The sequence below is a fragment of the Serinus canaria genome, unplaced genomic scaffold (genome assembly GCF_022539315.1).
Source record: "Serinus canaria isolate serCan28SL12 unplaced genomic scaffold, serCan2020 HiC_scaffold_174, whole genome shotgun sequence".
In the NCBI taxonomy this organism is placed as follows: Eukaryota; Metazoa; Chordata; class Aves; order Passeriformes; family Fringillidae; genus Serinus; species Serinus canaria.
Genome location: NW_026108288.1, coordinates 408 through 12231, shown reverse-complemented (window position 1 = coordinate 12231; position 11824 = coordinate 408). Strand labels below are relative to the sequence as shown.

The following is an 11824-nucleotide window of genomic DNA, read 5'->3' as shown; positions in this document are numbered from 1 at the left end:
AAACCCCAAATCAATCAGGAAAGGACACAAAAAACCCCAAACCTATCAGGGACAGACTCAAAAAATCCCAAATCCCATCAAAACGGACCCAAAAAATCCCAAATCCATAAGAAATGGACCCTAAAACCCCAAATTCCACCAAAGCGGAGCCAAAAAAACCCAAATCGATCAGGAAAGGACCCGAAAACCCCAAATCCATAAAAATTGGACCCTAAAACTCCAAATCTGTCAGAAACGGACCCAAAAACCCCAAATCCATAAGAAACAGACCCCAAAAACCCAAATCCATCAGGAACGGACCCAAAAAATCCCAAATCCCTCAGGAACGGACCCAAAAAACCCAAATCCCATCAAAATGGACCCAAAAAATCCCAAATCCATCAGAAATGGACACAAAAAAATCCCAAAATCCATAAGAAAGGGATCCAAAAACCCCAAATCCCATCAAAATGGACCCAAAAAATCCCAAATCCTGTCAGGAACGGCCCTAAAACCCCAAACCCATCAGAAACTGACCCAAAAAACCCAAATCCGATCAGAAACGGACCCAAAAAATCCCAAATTCTGTCAGGAACGGCCCCAAAAACCCCAAATCCATCAGGAATGGACCCAAAAAACCCCAAATTCCAACAAGAACAGAACCAAAAAAACTCAAATTCTGTCAGGAACGGACCCAAAAACCCCAAATCCATCAGAAACGGACCCAAAAAATCCCAAATCCCATCAAAACAGACATGAAAACCCAAATTCCCCAGGAATGGACCCAAAAAAACCCCAAATTCTGTCAGGAACGGACCCTAAAACCCCAAATCCATCAGGAATGGACCCAAAAAATCCCAAATTCCACCAAAACAGAACCAAAAACCCCCCAAATCCTGTCAGAACAGCCCAAAAATCCCAAATTCCATCAAAAGGGACCCAAAACCCTCAAATTTCATCAGGAACGGCCCCAAAAACCCCCAAAATCTCAAATCCGGGGGGATCCGATCCCCAAAAATCCCAAAATTCCCAAACCCCCGGAGCCTGAAATCCCCGAAATCCCAGCCCGGAATTTTGGGGATTTTTGGGATTTCCCAAGAATTCCTGGGGATTTCTGCTGGGGTTTTTGGGATTTCCATGGGATTTGGGGAATTTTCCAGGAATTTCATGGGGATTTTTGGGAATTCCTGGGATTGACCTGCTGGAATCCCTCAGGAATATTTGGGAATTTTGGGATTTTTTGGAGCTTTACCTGCTGGAATTGCTCAGGAATATTTGGGAATTTTTGGATTTTTGGGGAATTCCCAGGCTTTACCTGCTGGAATAGCTCAGGAATATTTGGAATATTTGGGATTTTTCGGGAATTCCCGAGCTTTACCTGCTGGAATCGCTCTGGAATATTCGGAATATTCGGGAATATTTGGGATTTTTCGGGAATTCCCGGGCTTTACCTGCTGGAATTGCTCAGAAATATTTGGGAATTCCCAGGATTTTGGAGCTTTACCTGCTGGAATCTCCCAGGAATATTTGGAATATTCGGGAATATTTGGGATTTTTGGGGAATTCCCGGGCTTTACCTGCTGGAATCGCTCAGAAATATTTGGAATATTCAGGAATATTTGGGATTTTTTTTGGGAATTCCCGGGCTTTACCTGCTGGAATCTCTCAGAAATATTTGGAATATTTGGAAATTTTGGGATTTTTTTGGGGAATTCCCAGGATTTACCTGCTGGAATCTCTCAGAATATTTGGAATATTTGGAATATTTGGGATTTTTTTGGGGAATTCCCGGGCTTTACCTGCTGGAATCTCTCAGGAATATTTGGAATATTTGGAAATTTGGGGATTTTTTTTGGGAATTCCCAGGATTTACCTGCTGGAATCTCTCAGGAATATTTGGAATATTTGGAAATTTGGGGATTTTTTTGGGGAATTCCCGGGCTTTACCTGCTGGAATCTCTCAGAAATATTTGGAATATTTGGAAATTTTGGGATTTTTTTGGGGAATTCCCAGGATTTACCTGCTGGAATCTCTCGGCGCCGCCCTTGGGCGTGGCCGGGAAGGGCCCCGGGCCGAGCGCGAAGCTCCGCGGGTGCTCCGGGGGCAGCAGCGCGGGGGTCGCGCCCTTCAGCCCCCCCAGGGCCAGCGGGAAGGGGCCGGACTGGGCGGACTGGGAGTGCTGGGAATGTTGGGAATGTTGGGAATGCTGGGGGAGCTCGGGGGGCTCCGGGAAAGGCACCGGGAAGAGCCCCGGGGGCGGCGGCGGCTCCGAGGGCGGCCGGGGCTGGGACGGGGGGCGGGAGAGCGGCTGCGGCTGCGAGGGGGGGCGGGAGGGGATTTGGGTGGAAATCGGGGGGATTTGGGTGGAAATCGGGGGGATTTGGGTGGAGATCGAGGGGATTTGGGTGGAGATCGGGGGGATTTGGGTGGAGATCGGGGGGATTTGGGGCAGCTGCGGGGGGAGCGCGGCCGGCGGATCCCCCGGGGACGCTCCCGGCAGCTTCGGCTGCAACAGAAGCAGAGGAAGAGCTCGGTTAGTGCGGGGGGAAGGCGGGGACAGCGGAGAGGAGGGACCGAAAACGCCAAATTCAGCCCCAAAATTCACTTCTTTAGGGAATTCCCGGGAGAAAGCGGCTCGGGAATGGCCCAGAAATGGCAAATCTGACTTCAAAGTTCGAATTTTTAGGGAATTCGCGGGAAAAAGCGGCTCGGGGAAGGGACCAAAACTGCCAAATCCGGCCCCAAAATTTGAATTTTTGGGGAAATTTTTGGGAAAAAATGGCCCAGAAATACCAAATCTGACCACGAAATTCACATTTTTGGGGAATTTTTGGGGAAAAAAGGCTCTGGAATGGCCCAGAAATGCCAAATCTGACCACAAAATTCACATTTTTGGGGAGGTTTTGGGGAATTTCTGGGGGAAAGCAGCTCGGGAATGGCCCGAAAACGCCAAATCCAGCCCAAAATTTCACAGTTTTCAAGGAGTTTTGGGAATTTTGGGAAAAAGCAGCTTGGAAATCCCAAAACTAACAAATCCAGCCCAAAATCTCACATTTTTGGGGTGGTTTTGGGGTGAATTTGGGGGTTTTTGGGGTGAATTTGAGATTTTTGGGGTGAATTTTGAGGTTTTTGAGGTGAATTTGGGTTTTTTGGGGTGAATTTGGGTTTTTGGGGCGCGCGGGCGGCAGCGTCGGGGGTTAGTGAGCGCCGAGGCAGCGAAGCGGCCGAAAATGGGGCAGAAATTTGGGATTTTGGGAAAAAAGGGGATGGAAAAGGCCCAGACTGGAGGAATTCTGGAATGTTCCGGGGGGAATTTGGGGGGATCCGGCGGGAAAAACGGATCCGCCCCCAGAGCCAAAATTTCTGCCCCTGGATCCCAAATTTCTGCCCCTGGATCCCAAATTTCCAGCCCTGGATCCCAAATTTCCAAGCCTGGATCCCAAATTTCTGCCCCTGGAAATCCCCAAATCCTGGGAATTCCTGAATCCAAGAAATCCCAAAATCTTAAAAATCTCCAAATCCAAGAAACCCCAGAATCCAAAGAAGTCCCAAAATCTTCTGAACCCTCAAACCCCGTAAAGCCCCAAATCCCACCAACCCAAATCCCTGGAAAATCCCCAAAATTTCCCCCCTAAAATCCCCAAAAAAAAACCCCCAATTCCCCCCAAAATTGCCGAAAAATCCCCCCAAAAATCCCCCAAAATTTCCCCTTAAATCCCAAAAAAATCTCCCCAAAAAATGCTTCAAAAAGTCCCCTCAAAATCCCAAAAAATCCTCAAAAAATTCCCCCAAAAATCCCCAAAGTTCCTCAAAAAAATCCTAAAATTCCCCCCAAAAATCCCCAAAAATCCTCCCAAAAATCCCCCAAAACCCTCAATAAATTCCTAAAAATCCCCTGAAGAATCCTCAAAAAATTCCTAAAAATTCCAAAAAATTCCCCAAAATTCCCAAAAAAATTCCTAAAATTCCCCCCGAAAAATCCCCCCAAAAAATTCCTTAAAATCCCCTCAAAAATCCCCAAAAATTCCCAAAAAATCCAAAAAATTTCCCCCAAAAATCCCCAGAAACCACGAAAAAATTCCTAAAAATCCCCCAAAAATACCCAAAAATTCCCAAAATCCTCCAAAAATCCCCCAAAACCCTCAAAAAATTCCCAAAATCCCCCCAAAACTCCAAAAATCCTTACCAAAATCCGCAAAAATCCCATCCCCAAAATCCTCAAAAAATTCTTAAAAATCCCCCCAAAAAATCCTCAAAAATTCCTATAAATCCCCAAAAAAATTTCCCAAAAATAACTCCCAAAAAATCCCCAAAAAATTCCCAAAAAATCCCCAAAAAATTCTTAAAAAATCCCCAAAAAATAAAAAAAAATTCCCAAAAAATCCCCAAAACTCCCCAAAACCCCCCAAAACCCCCCAAAGTTTGGGGCTGACCTGCTGCAGGAACATGGGCACGCCCTCCTGGCCCAGCACAGGCGCCGCCGCCGCCGCCGCCGCTCCCAGCAGGATTTTCTCGGGGCTCGCCGCCAAACCGGGGCTGGGCTGGGCCGGCACCGACGCCGGCGTCGCCGGGGGCTGCCCGGTACCGGCACCGCCGGAAGCGGCACCGCCCGAGGCCGACTCGGCGCCGGGGCTGCCGGCGGCCGCCTGGATGTTGACGGCGGCGCCCAAAGCCTCGCCGGCGTTGAGCATGGCCACCGGGCTGGCCAAGGTCACCCCTTGGATCACCGTGGGCGCCGCCGGCGCCGCCGCCGAGCCGGGGCTGGGCAAGGTCCCGGCCAACGACACCGGCATCTGGAAGAGCGCCGGCGCCGGCGCCACCTGGCCCGGCTGCAGCTGGATGGGCGCGGCCGACAGGATGTGCGCCGTGCCCGCCGCGCCCGGCGACGCCAACACCGGGCCCAGGTTGAGCTGCCCGGCCAGGTTTTGGTTGAGGAGCTGCGCCGGCAAGGCGGGGTTGGCCAGGAGCTGCGCGCCGGCGCCCTGGCCGGCGATGATGTGAGCTTGGCCGGCTCCCGGCAGGAGTTGGCCGCCAACGTTGGCCGGCAGCGCCGAGAGCGGCTGCGGCAGCGGCACGGCCGAGGCGCCGGCCAGCTGGCCGGGCAGCAGGAACTGGTTCTGCCCTTGGAAGGGCTGCGCCGGGATGACGATGGAGCCGCCCTGGTTGAGCACGTGCACGCTCATGGACTTGCCCAACGCCGGCGGCTGCGGCGGCGGCGGCTTGAAGACGTTGGGGGGGAAGCCCTGGAGCACCACGTTGGGCGCGGCTTTGCCGGCCATGAAGGTGAGGTTCTGCTGAGCCTTGGCCGGCGCCTCGGCGGGCAGCGCCAGGGCGCCGCCGGCGGCGAAGGGTTTGGGCGTGATCTGGTAGAGCTTCTGCTGCAGCACGCCGGCGGGTTTGGGCTGGATGGGCGTGGGCGTGCGGTGGATGATGACGTTGGGCGCCGGCACCAAGGAACCGCCCAAGCCCGAGGTGACGGTGAGCGGCTGCGCCGAGGCCGCCGAGACGCCGCCGAACACCGAGCTGCCGTTGAGCGTGGTGGTGGCCACGGCCGGGAGGCTCTTCTGGATCACCAAACCCGCTCCTTGCGCCGCCGCCGCCGCCGCCTCGGGTTGGGCGATGTAACCGCCCACGGCCGCCACCGGCGCCGGTTTGGCCAAGAGCTGCGGCGCCGCCGGTTGGTTGATGGCCATCACCTGCTGGCCAACCACCTGGATGGGGCCCAGCCCCAGGGCGCCGCCGGGGCTGCCGTTGGGCAAGCCGGGCAGGTTGGGCAGGGGCTGGATGGTGACGTTGCCCAGCCCCACCTGCTGCAGGAAGGGTTGGACGCTGATGGCTTTGTTGACCACGTCGGGCGGTTGCACCAAGGCCTGCGGCGCCAGCACGGCCGGAGGTTGCAGCCCCAGCAGGTCGGCGCCGCCCGAGAAGATCTGCGGGGTCCCGTCGGCCGCCTGCACCACCGGCTGCAGCGCCGGCAGCTGGAAGGAGCCCAGGTCCAGCTCGGCCTCGGCCTCCAGGGTCTGCTCGGTGATGTTGGCCTCCTGCAGGCTCTGCTGGAGGATGTCGCACGGCTGCTCGGCGCCCGCGCCGGCGCCGCCCGGCGAGCCCAGGATGTCATCCTCCAGGAAGTCCAGGTCCACGCTGGCCGGGGGTTGGTTGGGCTCCGAGCTCAGAGGGTTCCCCGAGGCCTCCTGGCCGTGGAGCTGCGGGAACGGCAAATGGGGGTGGAGTCAGGCGGGTGGGAGGGGTTGGGGGGGGTCAGAGGGGTTTGGGGGAGCCAATGGAGCTCAATGGAACCCAACTGAGGTCAACTGAACCCAATGGAGCTCAACGGAACTCAACTGAGGTCAACTGAACCCAATGGAGCTCAACGGAACCCAACTGAGGTCAACTGAACCCAATGGAGCTCAACGGAACTCAACTGAGGTCAACTGAACCCAATGGAGCTCAACGGAACTCAACGGAACCCAACGGAGCTCAGAGGGGTTTGGGGGAGCCAATGGAGCTCAAAGGAACCCAATGGAACCCAACAAAGATCAATGGAACCCAACTGAGGTCAACTGAACCCAATGGAGCTCAATGGATCCCAATGGAACCCAACGGAACCCAATGGAGCTCAATGGATCCCAATGGAACCCAATGGAGCTCAAAGGGGTTTGGGGGACCCAGTGGAACTCAACAGAACCCAACAAAGATCAATGGAACCCAACTGAGGTCAACGGAACTCAATGGAACCCAATGGAGCTAAGAGGAGTTTAGGGGACCCAATGGAGCTCAACAGAACTCAACGGAACCCAACAGATCCCAATGGAACCCAATGGAGCTCAATGGAACCCAAGTGAACCCAATAGAACCCAACGGAGGTTAAACGGAACTCAACAGAACCCAACAGAGCTCAATGGAACCCAAGAGAACCCAGCAGGACCCAACGGGACCCAATGGAGCTCAAGAGAACCCAAAGGAACCCAATGGAGCCCAACTGAGATCAACGGAACCCAACGGGATGCAACGGAACCCAATGGAACCCAACAGGATCCAATGGAACCCAGCGGGATCCAGTGGGACCCAATGGAACCCAAGGGGACCCAATGGGATCCAATGGAACCCAACAGGATCCAATGGGATCCAATGGGACCCAATGGAACCCAAGGGGACCCAATGGGATCCAACAGGATTCAATAGAACTCAACCCAAGGGGACCCAATGGAACCCAACAGAACCAAATGGGACCCAACGGAACCGAACGAGGACCCAATGGGACCCAACGGAACCCAACAGAACCAAATGGGACCCAACGGAACCCAATGGGACCCAATGGGATCCAATGGGACCCAATGGAACCCAACAGAACCAAATGGGACCCAACGGAACCCAATGGGACCCAATGGGAACCAATGGGGCCCAACAGAACCAAATGGGACCCAACGGAACCCAACGGGACCCAATGGAACCCAACGGAACCGAACAGGACCCAAGGGGACCCAATGAGATCCAATGGGACCCAATGGAACCCAACAGAACCAAACGGGACCCAACGGAACCCAACGGGATCCAATGAGATCCAATGGGATCCAACAGAATCCAACGGGACCCAACGGGACCCAACGGGATCTCCCCCCAAATCCAGGAGGTTTTCCCAGGAGTTCTGGGAGTTTTCCCCCAAAATTCCAGGGGATTTTCCCAGGAAATTTTGGGGATTTTTCTCAGGAAATTTTGGGGTTTTTCCTGGGAAATTTTGGGGATTTTCCTGGGAAATTTTGGGGTTTTTCCCGGGAAATTTTGGGGATTTTCCCAGGAAATTTTGGGGTTTTTCCCAGGAAATTTTGGGGATTTTTCCTGGGAAATTTTTGGGTTTTTCCCAGGAAATTTTGGGATTTTTCCCGGGAAATTTTGGGTTTTTTTCCCGGGAAATTTGGGGAGGGGCAGCACCCACCCCCGCCCCCTCGAAGAAGGCGCTGGCGGCGTCGCCGGAGTTGTCCAGGAGATCGTCGCTGTCGATCTGGAACGGGAGAAAAACACCGGGAATCACCGGGAACGCCGGGGGGGAACCGGGAAAATGGGGGAAAATGGGGGAGAAATGGGGAAAATGGGGAAAATGGGGAGAAATGGGGGAAAAATGGGGGAAAATGGGGGAGAAATGGGGGGAAATGGGGAAAATGGGGAAAAATGGGGGAAAAATGGGGGGAAATTGGGGGGATAATATGGGGGAGAAATGGGGGAATTGGGAGGAAAAAAGGGGAGAAATGGGGAAAAATGGGGGGAAATGGGGAAAAATGGGGGGAAATGGGGGAAAATGGGGGGAAATGGGGGAAATTGGGGGAAAATTTGGGAAAATAGGGGGAAAATTGGGGAAAATTGGGGAAAATGGGGGAAAATGGGGAGGAAATGGGGAAAAGGTGGGGGAAATGCGGAAGAAATGAGGTAAAAGGGGAAAAATGGAGGGAAATAGGAGAAGAAATGGGAAAATATGGGGGCAAATGGGAAAATATGGAGGAAACGGGGGAAAATGCGGAAATAATGGGAAAAGTTGGGGGGAAAATGGGGAGAAAAATGGTAGAAAAATGGGGGGAAAATTGGGAAAATGGGAGGGAAATAGCGGAAGAAATGGGAAAATATGGGGGCAAATGGGGAAAATGGGAAAAATGGGGAAAAAACTGGGAAAACGGGAGGAAATTGGGGAAAAATGGGGAGAAAAGGGGGAAAATTGGGAAGAAATGGGGAAAATTGGGTAAAATGAGGAAAAAAGGGGGAGAAAATTGAGGAAAAAGTGAGAAGAAATGGGAAAAATAGTGAAAAAATGGGAAAAATGGAGAAGAAATGGGGGAAAATAAGGAAAAAAGGGGGGGAATGGGGGGAAAATGGGAAAAAATAGGAAAAAAGGGAAAACATGGGAAAAAGGAAAAAAATGGCAGGAAAATGGGAAAAAAATAGGGGAAAAAAAGGGAAAATTCCCAAAAATCTGAGCTGGGCAGGGGTGGTGGATGGAGAGAGGTGGGGTGGATGGAAAAGAGAATTTTTGAAAGAAAAACGGGAATTTTTTAAGAAAAATAGGATTTTTTTAAGTGGAATGGGATTTTTTTGGAGAAAAATGGGATTTTTTTTCAAGAAAAATGGGAATTTTTGAAGGAAAAAAGGGAATTTTGGGGGGCACATGGGATTTCTGGGGGTTTGGGGGCGCTCACCTTCTCGGATCCATGGAGGAAATCGTTCAGGGCCTGCGGATCGCTGCGGACAGAGCGGGGCAGGCGGCTCAGGGAGGGAATTCCGGCCCAAAATTCCCTTTTTTGGGCCATTTTCCACCTTTTTTTTGACCTTTTTCCCTCCTTTTTTTGTCCCTTTTCCTGCCTTTTTTTGACCCTTTTTCCACTTTTTTTTTACCCTTTTCCCTCCTTTTTTTGACCCTTTTCCCACCTTTTTTTGGATCCATTTCCCACTTTTTTTTTACTGTTTTCTCACCTTTTTTTGGATCCATTTCCCGCCTTTTTTTTGAGCCCTTTCCCACGTTTTTTAGATCCATTTGCCATCCTTTTTTTGGGGCTGTTTTCCTCTTTTTTTTTTTTTTACCATTTCCTGCCTCTTTTTTGAGCCATTTCCCACCCTTTTTTTGACCCATTTCTCTCCTTTTTTTTTGACCCTTTTCCCACTTTTTTTTGGATCCATTCCCCACCTTTTTTCGGATCCATTTTCCACCTTTTTTTGGCTCTTTTCCAGCCTTTTTTTGGATCCATTTCCCGCCTTTTTTGAGCCCTTTCCCGCCTTTTTTGGGGCTTATTTCCCTCCTTTTTTTGAGCCCTTTTCCCACCTTTTTTTTAACCCTTTTCCCACATTTTTCGGCCCTTTTCCCGCCTTTTTTTAGATCCATTTCCCGCCCTTTTTTTGGGGCCATTTCCCTCCTTTTTTTGACCATTTTTTGGCTCTTTTCCCACCTTTTTTTGACCATTTTCCCACTTTTTTTTGGTTCTTTCCACACTTTTTTTTTACCTTTCCACCTTTTTTTTTTACCCTCCAATTTTGCCTTTCCTCCTTTTTGGACTTTCCCTATTTTCTTTTCTTCCTTTCCGCCTTTTTGGGCCATTCCGCCTTTTGGGGCATTCAGCTTTTTTCCATTTCGCCTTTTTGGGGCTCATTCCGCCTTTTTCCCATCCCGCCCGTTTTTGGCGCCATTTCCCGGGAAGTTTCCCGGCCATTCCGGAAGGTTCCGGACTCACCAGATGACGTCTAACAGGCACCGGCCGTCTTCATCATCCATGACAACTGCAACGAGAGCCAGCGTCACCCCGCGGAACGTTCCGGAAAAACCCCCAGACCCGGGGCCGACCCGGGGCCCTTTGCCCCCTTGAATCCAGGGAAAAACCCCGGGAAATCCCAAATTTCTCCTTTTGCTGGGAATTCCGGGAAAAATCCCCCCAAATTCCCATTTCCCCCGGGAATTCTGGGGGAAAAACGGGGGGAAAAAATCCCAAAATTCACATTTTTGACGTGGTTTTGGGAGGGAATCCCTGGGAGGAATTCCCAGTTTGGGACTCCCCAGTCCCAGTTTGGGATCAGTCCACAGTCCCAGTTTGGGACTCCCCAGTCCCAGTTTGGGACTCCCCAGTCCCAGTTTGGGATTCCCCAGTCCCAGTTTGGGACTCCCCAGTCCCAGTTTGGGACTCCCCAGTCCCAGTTTGGGACTCCCCAGTCCCAGTTTGGATTCCATTCCCAGTTTGGGACTCCCCAGTCCCAGTTTGAGCCCTGGAACGGGACTGGGATCGGGATTTACTCAGGGGATACTCCGGGGATACTCTGGGGATACCCAGAGGTTACTCTGGGAATGCTCCAGGGATACCCAGAGGTTACTCCGGGGATACTCCAGGTTTGACCTCACATTCTGAGAATACTCCAGGGATACTCAGGGTTTGACCTTTGACCTGTCACTCAGGGATACTCCAAGGATAATCCAAGGATACTCCAGGGCTCGATCTTTAACCTCTTACTCAAGGGATACTCCAGGACCTGGACCTCAAACTCCAGGGATACTCCAGGTTTGACCTTTGACCTCTCACTCACAGGATACTCCAGGGATACTCTGAGCCTGATCCCCCACATCCAGTCCCATACTCTGGGGATACTCCAGGGATACTCAGCCTCATTCACAACATCCAACCCCTTACTCCAGGGATACTCCAGGTGGGAATTCCAGCCCTGAGCCCCTACTCAGGAGTTACACACGGCACAGATTCTGCCCCGTACTCCAGGGATACTCCAGGTGGGAATTCCAGCCCCAAGCTCCTACTCAGGGGTTACACACAGCACAGATTCTGCCCCGTACTCAGAGGATACTCCAGGGATACTCAGAGCCTGATCCCCCACATCCAGCCCCATACACCGAGGATACTCCAGGGATACTCCAGGGATACTCCAGGCTGGAATCCCAGCCCCAAGCTCCTACTCAGGGGTTACACACAGCACATCAATACACCCACAATACTCTGGGGTTACTCCAGGGTTACTCTGGGGTTACTCCAGCAATACACCCACAATACTCTGGGGTTACTCCAGGAATACTCCAGGGTTATTCCACCAACACACCCACAATGCTCTGGGGTTACTCTGGGGTTACTCCAGGGTTACTCCACCAATACACCCACAATACTCTGGGGTTACTCTCGGGTTACTCCAGGGTTACTCCAGCAATACACCCACAATACTCCGGGGTTACTCCAGGGTTACTCCACCAATACACTCGCAATGCTCCAGGGTTACTCTGGGGTTACTCCACCAATACACCCACAATACTCCGGGGTTACTCCAGGGTTACTCCGGGGTTGCTCCACCAATACACCCACAATGCTCTGGGGTTAC

At 52.1% G+C, this 11824-nt stretch overlaps 1 protein-coding gene across 1 annotated transcript; it reads right to left on the bottom strand.

Annotated features, from left to right (window-relative positions):
• Positions 1-2000: 2000 nt before the first annotated feature.
• Positions 2001-10516, bottom strand: LOC127061181 (BRD4-interacting chromatin-remodeling complex-associated protein-like; the record flags this gene model as incomplete). Its single annotated transcript, XM_050987716.1, has 5 exons — positions 10189-10516; positions 9163-9205; positions 7914-7979; positions 4414-6183; positions 2001-2486 (listed from the first exon to the last, which is right to left on the bottom strand). Coding segments are annotated over exons 1-5 (2406 nt in total), but the record flags the coding sequence as incomplete, so codon positions are not given.
• Between the last annotated feature and the right edge of the window lie 1308 nt (positions 10517-11824).